The sequence below is a fragment of the Piliocolobus tephrosceles genome, chromosome 6, assembly GCF_002776525.5.
Source record: "Piliocolobus tephrosceles isolate RC106 chromosome 6, ASM277652v3, whole genome shotgun sequence".
In the NCBI taxonomy this organism is placed as follows: Eukaryota; Metazoa; Chordata; class Mammalia; order Primates; family Cercopithecidae; genus Piliocolobus; species Piliocolobus tephrosceles.
The window spans coordinates 38715492-38730596 of record NC_045439.1 but is presented as its reverse complement, the minus strand read 5'-3'; the positions used below and the strand labels follow the sequence as shown (position 1 = coordinate 38730596).

At 41.8% G+C, this 15105-nt stretch overlaps 1 protein-coding gene across 7 annotated transcripts in view; it reads right to left on the bottom strand.

The window, feature by feature from the left end:
* The window catches only part of ZFYVE26 (zinc finger FYVE-type containing 26), a 67727-nt gene that overhangs the window by 52371 nt on the left and 251 nt on the right, over window positions 1–15105 (bottom strand). For all 7 annotated transcript variants that reach the window (XM_023182430.1, XM_023182447.1, XM_023182439.1 and 4 more), the window contains exons 2-10: window positions 14503–14779; window positions 12726–12804; window positions 7601–7690; window positions 5807–6329; window positions 4982–5112; window positions 3890–4054; window positions 3653–3741; window positions 2537–2700; window positions 495–698 (exon numbers count right to left, since the gene is read on the bottom strand). In XM_023182430.1, coding sequence (XP_023038198.1) covers window positions 495–698; window positions 2537–2700; window positions 3653–3741; window positions 3890–4054; window positions 4982–5112; window positions 5807–6329; window positions 7601–7690; window positions 12726–12804; window positions 14503–14696 — 1639 coding nt within the window. In that variant the 5' untranslated portion in view covers window positions 14697–14779. The remainder of the gene's footprint in view (window positions 1–494; window positions 699–2536; window positions 2701–3652; window positions 3742–3889; window positions 4055–4981; window positions 5113–5806; window positions 6330–7600; window positions 7691–12725; window positions 12805–14502; window positions 14780–15105) is intronic.

Here is a 15105-nt window from a genome sequence, read left to right as displayed (position 1 = left end):
TAGGACCATTAGGTTGGTACTTTTCACACTGTAGGCTATGACCTATGAAATCACCTTAGAAGGCTACATTTAAAAAGATGAAATAGGAAACAAAAATAATCAGGAGTGTGCTCTGTGAAGTAAGCATTGTTTTTAAAACTTGGTTTGTAGATCACATATATACACATACATATGTAAACACACAAATTATATACCTAGGTGCAAACTAGAGTAGGATGTAAAATGCCATTCCTACCGTGAAATATAGTTTTTAAAAAAAGCATTTGGAAAACAACACACTGGGTGATCAGACTCTGTTAAAACAGGCAATCACTTGCTTTTTCCATGTCCCTTCGATTCAGAGGCTGACAGATGGATGAAACTCTATCTCTGGGTGAAATAAAACCAAGGCCATCACCTCACTCCCAATCTTGATGGAAGAGGGTAAACACACAAAGCACGCACTAGCGTAGGTTGTTACCAGCTTACGTCAGAGATGGAGGGAAGTGCCGTACCTGGGGAGGAAAGAGAGTCATTCGCTGGCTCTGCAGCTGAGGTCAGGTCCTCAGAGAGGCTGTCTTTGCAGTCCTGGCACTGGGAGTGCTGGTGTGAGTTTACACAGAGGGCATAGATGGCATACTTCATGGCACAGAAGCCCTGGTAGAGTGTCAGGTTCTGACACTGGCTCAGGTGCTCAGGGACTGGAGCATCAACTGCATCTGAATTACAGAGAGAAACAGGCTGAACTTGAGAGTTAATTCATTCAGGCTGCAAGTATGGGTGAAGCAAAGAGATGCTGTGCCGTACTTACAGGTCCACTTGTAGGTTCTTACCCCCTCTCCTTTCCGTTGGTCTGATCTGTGTCACTTCTAGGGCTTTCCCTCTAGTCAGTATCAATTTTCAGTTTCCTGCACTTCCTTTCCCCCACTCACCTCTCTTCTACATATCTCATGACTTCTACATGGCATTATTGCCCAGGGCCAGGTCTTACACCTGACAGTGAGTGCCTCCTTAAATTTTGCACCTTAAAGTTCTCTCTTGCCTCACCCTAGTTGCAGCCTTATTATTGCCCTTTTTTGCCTTTTCCAAGTGTGCCCCGTGGGTCCGGGGATCAGATTTAAAATATTGCATTTCTTTGGAAGGCCTCTATACTTACATGTAGGACCAGAGTTCCTATTCCTATAGGAAATCTGCTAAGCAAGCTGCCTATCTTTCCAGAAAAAAACAAACAAACAGGGAATGTAATAATACTGGTTCTGCAGTTAGCAGAAGGTCCTTTCGAAAAGTAAAGCAACACCCAGGCTGCGAAACCTCAACTGCCACATAAGAAAGTTTGTGTCTCTCAAAGGTAAGTGTCTCTGACCTGTGTGGCAGATTGTGACTACACAATGATACATTTCTTAAGAACAAAAAGAAATGTATACATTCCACAATGTATACATGCATCAAGATATATTCCCAAAATAGATACAATTATTATTAGTCAATTAAAAATAGGGTAAAATTATATGGGGTGTAGTGATAAGTGCCTGTAGTCCCACCTATTGGGGAGGCTGAGACAGGAAGATCACTTGAGCCCAAGAGTTCGAGACTAGCCTGGGCAACATAGCAAGACCCTTTCTCAAAAGCAAATGAACAAAAAACCACGGTGAGAATTCATTTAAGAGGGGAGGGAAATAAGATAAAACTTAAAGAAAAAGAGAGAGCTTTGTAATGGGGTCTTGAATTTAAGCAAAGATCTTAGGTTAAAAAAAGGTTTTGTTCCTGTTTCAGATAAGAAGAAGTCCTTCTTCTTCTTTTTTCTTTTTGTTTTTTTTTTTTTTGAGATGGAATCTCCCTCTGTCCCCCAGGCTGGAGTGCAGTGGCACCATTTTGGCTCACTGCAACCTCCACCTCCCTGGTTCAAGCAATTCTCCCGCCTCAGACTCCTGAGTAGCTGGGATTACAGGCACACACCACCACACCTGGCTAATTTTTTATATTTTTGGTAGAGACAGGGTTTCATCATGTTCGCCAGGCTGGTCTTGAACTCCTGACCTCAAGTGATCCACCAGCCTCAGCCTCCCAAAGTGCTGGGATTACAGGTGTGAGCCACTGCGCTCGGCCCAGGCAAGTCTTTCTTCTAAACCTCCTGATCTGTTACATGGAGTATGAAGAGGACATGGGAGAAAAGGCACAAAATATGCTATCAGAAAGCTTATAAGACATGAAGCCACCCACTAAGAATTTGCATAAACACTGTCTGACAATGCTGTATATTCAGAGGGCAATTTCTAATTCTGTTTCACTGGAATGAGGCTGTAGTCCTGTGATGGTTCCACAAGGACAACGAATGCAGGACCATGCTCACAGGATTCCCTATACTTCGCCAAGAAAGAAGAGGAATGCCCTATATCCCATAATCTGATTAGGACAAACAGTGCTCATTTAGAGGAGACTTGTTCACCACCCTCTTGAAAGATCTCAGCAATCACATCTGGACAAATCTCATGCAGGAAGAAATGTGCAAGAATGTCCTAAGAGGAAATCTTGGCCAGGTCATTCCATTCCAACTTACCAGGCTCTTGCTGGGGGTCCTTGGCTGGCACTTTCTGTAAGAGCTTGAGAACATCTTCCTCCCTGAGGGCTGGAAGGTTTGTAAGGTGATGGAGAGTGTAGAGCACTGAGTGGCTGTCTCCACCGTGTAAATGACACAACAGATCTCTCTTTGGTATGGGGTTGCTGAATGGGAAAGTTGGAAGGATGGAAGAGAGGCAGTTTATATTATTGCCCGAAGAAAGATCAATCTCCATTCCCTCTTGTTTTCCTCTCTGGACCATAACGCCACGGGTTTCACTTCCCTACAAACTAAATTTTTGTTGGTTTGGGATGGAGCATAACATTTATTTACCCTCAGGGAGGTACATCTATCAAACCAGCTCTAGTTGTCTAGAAAGGGCCTAGAAAGGGCCTTTCAGGTCAGTAGGGTCTAGGAAGGTCCTACAGATTGAAGTTTCTAATTTCTACACCCTCTCTAGCTTCAAATGAACACAAGTTTCTCTGGCTTTACTTTGAGTAAGAGCCCCTTGCTACTTCTCCCTCTGCCCACTGTACTTCAGAAAGTGCCGGTGAAGTGGGTGAAGAACAAGATAGAAACCTAGGTCCAGGCTAAGTTACCAGAGAAACACAGGGCCTCATGCACAGTTCAATAAGCATTAGTTGAATAAAAGTGTGATCCTGGATGACAAAAGACTAAGAATGTGGATGACATTATGAGCTGTGTGATTTTGGACAAGTTATTTTATACGTATGGGCTTTAGTTGCCCGACTTTTATAATGAAGATAATACTGGTATCTACCCATAGGATTATTGTGAGGCATAATTGAAACCATCCATGTAAAGGGCTTAGAGCAATGCCTGGGTTATGGTAAGTGCACTGGAAATGTGAGCTATTGTTCTTTTTATTATTGTCATCCTAAAATTATCCTCTAGTTATGACCTGATGGTCATGGTGAAGGTAATAATTACTTGTGTTTCTTTCCTGGTTTAATAGCTGGAACAATTATTAGTAGCTGGTCAACATTGCCAACTCAAAACCCTTTATGTGGAAAACGCCTTGAAATGACCACACATGCGGAGTACAGGGTCAACTGTGCCCTGTGGTGGGCAGGCCCTGCCTGCACAGGACCATACCTGCTCTGCTGTATGCACCACTCCAGGACCTCCAGGTGAGCCCGCAATCCATCACAGGCATCCCTGAGGAGCTCATCACAGCCTGGGTCCTATGTTGATATGGGAGAAGAAAGAGATGCTGACTCAGGCACCTGGGGTTAGAGATTATGACTGACTTTAGGGCTGTGCATTCGGCCCAAGCCCAAAGTCCCAAGGTTCTCACTTCCAGAGCAGCCTGGGGTGCTGAGTGAGAGTTACCTGGGTCCTGTGCAGGGTCTGGAGCAGCCTCTTGGCTGACTCTAGGCTCTGGCAGTGTGTCCAGCCCAGGAGCACGAGCAGGCAACTGAGGGGCCTGAATTCTCTATCAAGTAGGCAGCCAAGATTTGGGAAGTCTTCTTCTTTCAACAATGTTAGTGCTGTTACCTGTAAGTCAAAGAAAGCTGTTATGGGCAGCTATGTGGATGAGACAGAATGGGTTCCAGCTTATTGCTCATTAGAGAAAGAAGTATTTTAGTACAGCAGGGAGATTTCTGACAATAACAGGAGTGGTTAGCTGGGCGCAGTGGCTCATGCCTGTAATCCCAGCACTTTGGGAGGCCAAAGCAGGTGGATCACTTGAGGTCAGGAGTTCGAGACCAGCCTGGCCAACATGGTGAAACCCCATCTCTACTAAAAATAGAAAATTAGCCAGCATGGTGGCACAGGCCTGTAATCCCAGATACTCGGGAGGCTGAGGCAGGAGAATCACTTGAACCCAGGAGGCAGAGGTTGCAATGAGTCGAGATTGCGCCACTCCACTCCAGCCTGGGTGAGAAGAGGGAAACTCTGTCTCAAAAACAAAAAAAAACAGAAGTGGTGAATTGAGTAAGATAAATGTTTATGAAAACACTAGACTGTGAGCTCCTTGAAGGCAGACACTGACTTCTGTTGTAACTCCAGCTCCTATTACAGTACATGGCACACAGGATGAGATTAATAAGTATCTGCTGAATTAAACTGAAGCTCAGTTGCAATCTGGAAGGAAAAGATTAAAGTAATTAAATTCTCCTGTCAGCTAGGCAACATATTGTTGCCACTGCCTTTTCTTTCTTGCATCCTCCAGAAAGCACACACGTACACATTTTAGTTTCTGCCAAAGGACTGACATAAAGTGACTGCAACTGTAAGTATGAATGGTACTGATTCTCAGAGTCTCCCTTCCCATGGGGCTGTGGGAGGGACAAAACCAAATGACTCAACACTAATTAGACTGCTTTATGTTGGCCAAATGAGTGGGAGAGAAATGAGGAATGAAAAAGTCTGGGGAGAACCCCTGGGTACCTCTGTGATGAACAATTAAGCTTGACTTACCAGAATCTGCTCGAGGAAGTGTTTGTTGTTGCTCAGGCAGTAGAAATAGGCCACTTTCCAAGCCTGGGCTGGGTTGGGATTGGAGAACAGGGCTAGCATTGCCCGCTCAGGATCTAGATGATCCGGTGAGACTGAATAGTAAATAAGACGGTTATCAGGAAACCAAGAGCTCTTCTTTTCTAAGCTAGAGCCCATTTGAACAACCAAGTGATGTGAGAGTTCGCTCTTTTAAAAACAGGCTGGGTTTTCCATACTTTATCTTAAAGAATCTTCACTTCTCTTGAGAGCTTCTGAAAAGCTCTTTCCTGCTATTGCTATTACTTTATTTTTTTCCTCCCAACACCTCCATCTTACACTAGAAAACCTGTACTTTATTTATTTATTTATTTAGATAGGGTCTCACTCTGTCATGCAGGCTGGAATACAGTGGTGCAAACACGGCTCACTGCAGCCTCGACCTCCTGGGCTCAGTGATCTTCCTGCCTCAGCCTCCTGAGTAGCTTAGACCACAGGTGTGGGCCACCATGCCTAGCTAATTTCTAAAATTTTTTTGTACAGATAGGAACTCACTATGTTGCAGAGGCTTGTCTTGAACTTCTAGCCTCACATGATCCTCCTTGCCTTGGCCTCCCAAAGTACTAGGATTACAGGCCCGAGCCACCATACCAGGCCTGTACTTTTACAAAAGAGCATTGTACCCATTTTTGGTTAGCCTCCCCCATTAGATGTCCTGAGCCATGTGGAAGGCACCAGTCTAGAGCCTCCAGCAAGGCTGGGCATACTGGAATTACTGAAACTAAAGGAACAGCAGCAAAGGGAACACACCTTTTCCCGAGGCTGTAGCCCTCGGTGGCTTTTCTGTGACCTTCTCTGCATAGGTATGGCCATACAGGGACACCAGGCCCCGGCTGGCCTTGTGCAGCAGGCAGCTGAGCAGCCGCTCCTCCCGCAGGGGACTCCCCTCAGTCCTGCAGGCCTCTAGTAGTTCCTCACACAGGAGACGCAACTCAACCCCAAGTGGTTCTGCAGGGCAACGCAGAGTATGTAGAGCTCCATAGATGGCATCGACTACCCCAGGGGGCACTGAATCAGGGCCCTGCAAAGCCCGCAATGCCTTTCGAATGAGGTCCACCAGTGCATTCTGCAGAGGCCAGTGACAGAGGCCAGTGCCGTCATCCTCCCCAAGCAGGAGCTCCAGCAAGGCCTGTGCTGGCTGGGGAGACTGCCTCAGGAGATCCCAGAGCACAGAGATAGCTTCGGAGCTGAGACGAGGAGTACAGCTCTCCCTCCTCAGATTTCCGTCAGGCACGGGGCCTACTGCACCCTGTGTTAAGGTCTCATACAGCTCCTAAATAGAGGATGAAGAGAGGGATGGGTGGTGGGCATGCCTGGAATGGTATCACTTGTGTGCCTTCATGCTTTCCTCTTTTTCAGTTTACTTATATAACAGTAGCAGTAGCAAATACTTAGGTAGTAGTCACTATGTGTCAGACACTGTTCTAAGGCCCTTTACACAGAAAAATCAAATTAATCCTTACAATAGTCTTCAGAGGAAGATACTACTTTTACTCCTATTTTATAAATGAGTTGGAGGCTGGGAGAGATGAACTCAATTGCCCAGGGCCTCCATGCTCAAGCTAGTCCCACCTCACTGTCTCCAAAATGTGTACTGGTGATATGAATCAAGGTCTGCCAACTCACAGACCAGGTAAGATATTATGCCCATCTAAAGGCATTTACATTCAATTTTTAAAAGAACGTCAGTTTTTAACCCTTGATCTAAATCCTAGCCATGCTTTCAGTCCATTCTTTATCCTTCCATAAAACCTTCTCCAATACCTCTAACCCATATAGCTTCAATGTACTTAAAATTAGTACAATATGATTTAATACATGATAGTGTGTGTTTCAGTCCTTCTTCCTCAGTCACCTAAAAGCAAGAACCTCTTGAGCCTATCCTCTGTTTGCAGGGTGAAGGTACAGGGAGAGAAGGGGGTGAGAAGTAGGTTATTTCCCACACTTGAGCACCATGCCTATAGATGGTGCTCAATGATGCCTCTTCACTCACCGCCTGAGAGATGGACTGCAAGACCATGAGTCCTTTACCTAATACAAGTGAAAGTCCCTCTCTTAAATCCTACTGTAACTATGTCTTTAATTAACTGGTGGCAGGGTCATTAAGAAAGTATTGGTCCTCAGAGCATATCTCAGGCACTGAAGTAGTAACTGATACATGTTATAATGATATAATTAAGACTTGATGTGAATCTACCCCCAGAAGGTTGTGATGAGAATTAACTCTAACACATTCAGTGAACCTGTTATAGAAAAGATAGTCAATGAATACTAGTTCCTTGTCCTCTCCATATTCCCTGCTATCTATTAATAAATCTTTAATTCCCAGTTATACTTGGTACTTCTGGACAGCCACCTCAAAAATTCTAAAATCATATAAGTTTACCCTAACTCTAAACTCTCCTCAAAGGAGCTTCAGTGTTGCCTTGCCTGAGAACAAAGTATAGGCAACATCTTGGAGACCTGTCTCTTCTGGATCCCTGGAAGCTAAGCTGCTTGAGTGACTGTCAACCCAGGGCAGATGGCACCAGGGCCCTCTCTCACCTCGAGGATGTTCTCTGGAATGTCACCTTGGAGGTCTTCTGACAATAAAAGAAACTCAAGCTTTCTCCGGAAAACAACTGGGAGTAACTTCTAGAAGAAACATAAGAAGGAAGCATAGAGATGAGATATATGTTTTAGTTAACAAATTTAGTTAAATATTTCTGTCCAGTTATCCAGTTAGTCTATTTCTACTGTTTCTCTAAGATAAAGCACTTTTTCTTTTTGAGACAGAGTCTTGCTCTGTTGCCCAGGCTGGAGTACCATGGCATGATTTTAACTTACTGAAACCTCCACCTCCCAGGTTCAAGCAATTTTCATGCCTCAGTCTCCCAAGTAGCTGGGATTACAGGTGTGCACCACCACGTCCAGCTAATTTTTATATTTTTAGTAGAGACACGGTGTCACCATGTTGGCCAAGCTGGTCTGGAACTCCTGACCTCAAGTGATCCACTCACGTCGGCCTCCAAAAGTGCTGGGATTACAGATGTGAGCCACCATGCCTGGCCTCTCTAAGATAAAGTATTTTTAAACACAACAGTCCTGGATATGTTTCCAGATATTGTTCTTTTTTTTTTTTTTTTTTCGAGATAGAGTCTTGCTTTGTCACCCAGGCTGGAGTGTGATCTTGGCTCACTGCAACCTCCGCCTCCTGGGTTCAAGCAATTCGTCTGCCTCAGGCTCTGGAGTAATTGGGACCACAGGCATGTGCCAACACACCTGGCTAATTTTGTGTATTTTTAGTAGAGATGGGGTTTCACCGTGTTAGCCAGGATGGTCTTGATCTCCTGACCTTGTGATCTGCCTGCCTCGGCCTTCCAAAGTGCTGGGATTACAGGCGTGAGCCACTGTGCCCGGCACAGATACTATTCTTTATAAACAAAAATAGCTAAACTTGGACATACACCTCTCTTAAAAACTAATAGTTAAAGCCCACACTGATCAGCCTTAAGTTCCAAGGTTTGTTCATTTCATTGATCTTTTTTGTCACTTGAGGTCTTTCCCCAAGAATCTCTTTTGCTGTGTTCAAAATACCCAGTTGTGGGTAAGCCTGGGAGGGTATGGCCCACATGATCCTCTTTTGGTCCAAACCCCTGTTTCTGTCATTCACTATCCTTTGCATAGCAGTGAAAGAAGAACAGTAAAGGGGGAGAAATCCGATGTTTATTGAACAGTTACTATATGCCAGTACCTCGCAGGTACTGTGTGCCATATTTTATTCTTAACACATTTAATTTCCAAATCAAACAAAACTGTGGCACATATTTATAAATTTTTTACAAATAATCTTTACTAGAGATAAAATGATTAGGAAGCATTTTTCCCAGTTTTTTCAAACGAAAAGGAAAAGGTGATCCCAGTGTTAATGAGACGTGCCATCAGAGAGGTCTAATGTATAGAGAGAAAGGCTCTGACTCTTCCTGCGCCTGCTTGTTTCACAATAATTTACCTTCACCTGGTCCCTAACACTCAAATTGGAGTCTCCCCTTTTCCAGACACAAATAAAAATAACAAGAGTCTGGGACTCATCCTGAGAAACACTACCTTAAATATGAGACATCTGTCCATCTTGCCTCTGGTTAAAGCTTCCCAAAGATGAGTTTTATTGGAAGGCAAGGAACACCTGCAGGGGTGTGTGTGTGTGTGTGTGTACACCTGCAGGTGTGTGTGTGTACGTGCGTGAGGAGAGTTTAGAGCACAAGACCTAACTATCTCCATTCATGTACCATTCATCACATCAGAGGGTAACATGATCTAATATGTTCTTGGTCCAAAATCTTATTTCTTCTAACCACGTACATCCCTAATATGTGCATCAAGGCCATGTGAAAGCTTATATAATGCCTGTGATTGGAAGCTGGTGGATAAAATTCATGCTGGGAAGCTGAGGATTAGTGCTTCTGAAGACTAACAGAAAAGAATAGATAAGATGTCTAGGATAGCAGACCCTTAATAGTCTGGCTAAGATTTTATTTAGAATCCTAAAGACTGAGTATTTCATACCTATTTTACTGCTGAAACTACTTTAAACATATTCAGGATCATAACTGATTAACATTTATCTTCTTAAAAGAGGCAAGAATTTGCTCAGCATTTCTTTTTTTATTTTTTTTTTTTTTTTTTTGAGACGGAGTCTCGCTCTGTCGCCCGGGCTGGAGTGCAGTGGCCGGATCTCAGCTCACTGCAAGCTCCGCCTCCCGGGTTCAGCCATTCTCCTGCCTCAGCCTCCGGAGTAGCTGGGACTACAGGCGCCCGCCACCTCGCCCGGCTAGTTTTTTTGTGTGTTTTTAGTAGAGACGGGGTTTCACCGGGTTAGCCAGGATGGTCTTGATCTCCTGACCTCGTGATCCGCCCGTCTCGGCCTCCCAAAGTGCTGGGATTACAGGCTTGAGCCACCGCGCCCGGCCTGCTCAGCATTTCTAAGCAAGATTTTCTTACTGTAAGAGCAAGGCATGTTCAATGTAGAAAAATTAGATATACAAATAAGTAAACTAAAATATGTTATATATCTATAAAACATATATATGTCCAGTTAGTCTTATTTCTGCTATTTCTCTAAGATAAAGTGTTTTATCTTAGAGAGAGATATATAACATATGTTATATTTTAGAGTGCAATATAATATATATAACATATATGTTAGTTTGCTTATTTGTATATTTAATTTTGTAATTTTACAAATTTAATTTGTATATTTAGTTACATATGAAATATATATGACATGAAATTTAAATATAACATATATGAAATATGATATATAGCATGTATTATATATGAAATATATAACACATGAAATATATATAACATATATATGAATAATATATGAAAATATATGTTTCATATGAAATATATGCTATATATATTCTCACTGAAGGAGAACAATTATTAAAACTGTAGTCTAAGGCCATTCATTCAGATCATTTGCTATGCACATCTCTATGCATGTATACCAAATGTACTTTTTTCTAAACTGCCTTTTTTCCTATACAGCAGACCATGAGCACTCTATGTTAGTGAAAACTCATTTGCCAAATACTTTTGAATAGTGGTATAGTATTTTACATATAGATATACTTCCATTTATTTTTTTTATTTTTATTTTTTTTTGAGACGGAGTCTTGCTCTGTTGCCCGGGCTGGAGTGCAGTGGCCGGATCTCAGCTCACTGCAAGCTCCGCCTCCTGGGTTCATGCCATTCTCCTGCCTCAGCCTCAGGAGTAGCTGGGACTACAGGCATCCGCTACCTCGCCCGGCTAGTTTTTTGTATTTTTTAGTAGAGACGGGGTTTCACCGTGTTAGTCAGGATGGTCTCGATCTCCTGACCTTGTGATCCGCCCATCTCAGCCTCCCAAACTTCCATTTATTAACCTGTCCTATACTGTGGACATGAAAGCTGTTTCCAGTTTTCCTCTAATAGAAGTAGCATAGACGTGAACATTTCTGCAGCTAAATCTTAGTATAAATGCTTACATATGTAGAGATAAATCCCTGCAAGATTAAAAGGCAGAAGGCAAAAATGAATGGAGGAAAGGGAAAATAGAATTACTATTTCATCTAATAATTAAAAGGGAAGCTTTTGGCAAAAGGTGGGAGCCTGGGAAAGGACAGGCAGCCAGTAAATTCCTAGATGATGAAGGCACCTTCAGGATAATGACTGGACTTGGAAAACTACCCCAAGAATTCACTGGACACCATGGGCCTTATATAGTTTTAAAATTCTATGAGGAACTAAAATAGTCCCACGACTGTTTAAATAAGCAAGTCATTGAAGCTTTGAAGACCATATAATCTATCTGTGAAGCTGGGAAAAACGAGAACGGGAAGTAGACTCCATCTCCTGATATAGTTGAGCAACTGTCTAGAAAATAAGCAACCATTCAGACATAAAGTAAGCAAATAGCCTTTACTGAGGTGAAAGTTAATAGTCTATGTTTGTACTAGAGAGATCCTTAATCAGTAACAATAGTTCTTTTTCTCTTTGAAGATACTATTGTAACCATGGTGTTACTATTTTAGCTCAAGTTTTCTCTTTTAAATCTGAAACCATAGCCAACTCTTAATTATGCTGGGTTTCATTATTTTTCAATCTTGTTTTTCTTTCTTCTCCCTCCTACTAGTCTTTCTGTCATTTTTCTTTCCTAAACAGCTGGCTAAATCCTGGATAAGAGATACATTCAGATTAGCAATTTCTGTTACTTTTTGACAGCTATGTGAAGAACGACAAATGTCACGCAAAAGTGTAACTAAAGACAAAATTAATTCTGGTGACTGAGAGGAGCAAAAATTTTAAAAACTGGCAAAATGATAGACACTTTAAAAGTAGAATTTGTGGTTTCTTAGTTTTAAGTCCATCTGGGCTAAAAAAGTAGTGTTAAGGTGGAAAACGCAGAGGATTGAGGTCAGAAGATCTTGGCTTCAGCACCAGTTCTATCAAATAACTTTACAGTGTGTCCTTAGGCCAGTCATTTCTAAGTTAGAGGTTCTTCACTTAAATCTCAAAGTCTGAGGTTCAATATGAAAATGTCTCAGAGAAATTCTTTTATAGATATCAATTTCTGATAATTAACACATACTTCTAAAAGGGCTTTTAATAGAAGTTTATCTTTAAAAAAAGTAATTCCTTACCGGTTTTTTTCCAATATTAATTTGCTTACTTGTTTTTATATTTGGTAATTTTATTTTCAATTCATGTGAATTAGTAAACTACAGATTAATGGAATTTGATTCTATGAGATGTCATGGAATTAGGCTAGTTAAAATAGGATTTTTGGAAGAAAAACCAAGTTTCAGCTCAACCCATTCTCTATTACTTAAATGTTGAATAGATCCAAATGTTACAGATTCATATTTTATTTGCTATTTTGTTACTTTCACTGAGTTTCCAAAAATTCTCTTTAGACACAAGACTCATGGTGGTATTTAACAAACTATACTATATGCCAATGTATGTTAGTGCACTAATGAATGAATTTAGGTAAGGAGACAGCAATAAAAATTTAAGCCATTCTTTGAGAATGAGTATGATGAATTTAAACATAAAGGAAGTAACAGACGGAAGGGAAATCCCACAACTACTTTCAAGTTCTCAGTCCTGGCCTCAGGGGAAAATTTAATATAAACCTACTTACCTTTTCCCGGGCCAACCATTTCTCCAGTACAAGAAGCCAGACCCAGGCTAACCTTTGAGGGTTGATGTCATGCCCACATCTGAAAAAGGTGAAAAGAAAGACTTGTAAAAAAGAGTTTCTACTGATCGTTCATCTTTTGTCATCCAAGACAGATTTGATTGCTCATTCTGTTTTAAACCTGAACAGGCAAGACACTGCCCTAATGAAATATTTTTAAATGTATATGACAGTTCAATAAAACATTGGAACCAGGCCGGGCACCAGGTGGCTCACACCAGTAATCTCAGCACTTTGGGAGGCTAAAGTGGGGGATCACCTGTGGTCATGAGATCGAGACCAGCCTGGCCAACATGATGAAACCCCATCTCTACTAAAAATACAAAAATTAGCCAAGTGTGGTTGGTGGCAGGTACCTGTACTCCCACCTACTCAGGAGGCTGAGGCAGGAGAATCACTTGAACCCGGGAGGGGGAGGTTGCAGTGAGCCTAGATTGTGCCACTGCACTATAGCCTGGGCGACAGAGGAAGACTCTGTCTCCGAAACAAAAAAACAAACAAAAAAAATAGAAACAGAACAGAGCTAGCAGCTTTCATAAAAAGCCTTAATCTCACCTCCACCTCCCTATCTTAGTTTAAAACAAAATAATATTACAGAGAAAACCATAACAGCTAATACTATCTAAAGCATATTTTTTAATACAGAAAGTGAATCAGACAGTCTTAAAAAAGGAACTTCATACAGATTTATTTTTAACTATATGCTAAAAACAGGACTTTAGGAATTCATAAACCTTTCTCTGAAGTTAGGAATTTAGACGATAACTGACTAGATCTCAAATTAAAGGAGAAAAAGAAAAAGAAGGGATCACTTAAGTTTCTCGATTGTATATGTGCTAATACAATATGTAAACAGTATAGCATAACAGTCAAAGGAAGGAAAACCCAAGGAAAGACTTAAAACAGTACATTTGAATCTTATATCACCAGTGGTTACTAGCATCACCGGGAGGAACTTCATTGAAAATCTAGAATGGAGAACTGTGGTTGCCAGGGAACAAGGAGGGGTTGTTGTATAAATACAAAGAGGTAGCACCAAGGAGTGAGGGAGTTCTTTTGTGGTGATGGAACAGTTCTGATCCTTATTACAGTGAGATTACACGAATCTATATATGGATAAAACTGCATAAAACTACAAATGAAAAAATGAAGGCAGGTTAAGAAAATGCTGAAAACCAAATAAAGTACGTGTCATTAACAGTAATGTGCCAATGTCAGTTTCATGGTTTTGATATTGTACTACAGCTGTATGAGATGTCGCAATTGGGGGAAACTGGGAAAAGGATACACTGGACTCTATTATTTCTGCAGCTTCTTGTGAGACTATAATTATTTCGAAATAAAAAGTTTTAAGTAAAGCGACAACAATATCTTCAATCTCATAAGCAAGAAGAGAGCAGGGTTTGCTTTGTTGGAGGCAAATAAAATACTTTCCATTGCAGTTCCACCATCTATATTAACGAGGATAAACAAGAAATGGCAGTTTCAGGCACACTTTGGTGGCCAGGCTTACATTCAGTTGCAGATGATAATCTAAAGCCAATATTGACTAAGTAATGGCTGTATACTATAGAGGTAAAATTTCAGAGCACATGAAATACACTGTGTCTCTGCTTATTCTTCAGAGGGTAGTTGAGTGGGGGCACATTGACCAATGCCCAAATATTGAACCACGTGTCTCTCACCCTGGGACTGTGTGGTAGGAAAAGAGATCTCTTACCTCAGCAGATTTGGACACACCACCAATGCCTGAAGTATGTCTTCCACCCTCTTTGGGATATCCCCTTGTCCCTCCTGTAGCTGAGGTACACATGCCTGTGCCAGCTCCCATTCTCCCCTCCGCAGGCATTCACAGAAAAATCCAAAAAGCTGCTTCTGCGAAGCAGTTTCCTCTTTTCCAAATGGATGATTCATTTTCCCAGCACAGAGTGCAGGGAGATACAAATAAATGAGTTATGCCGAACACATTCTCAATGTTCTCATTCGCGGAGTACCTCCTAGAAACAACACACGCCAGTGAGAAGAAACAGAAGGCGCTGTATTAAGACAAAGCAGCAACTACTGGTCCGCCTGTGAAAGGCGGGACTTACTTGCCCTAAGTATCGTTTTAAGTTTAATTTCCCACGTTACTTTTTGAAAACACTTTCTCCAAGGGGCGGATCCCATCTCTTTATGCAGATTCCTATATTTATAATATTAATAGGCATATGTGCCCCGGGCGCAGACCCATAACTCTACGTCCGTATTCCCTACTGAACTTTATGTCCAGTCACTCCAAATCCCCAGGTGGTCGCCTCCTCAAAGATGAGAAATTCAGGAGGGA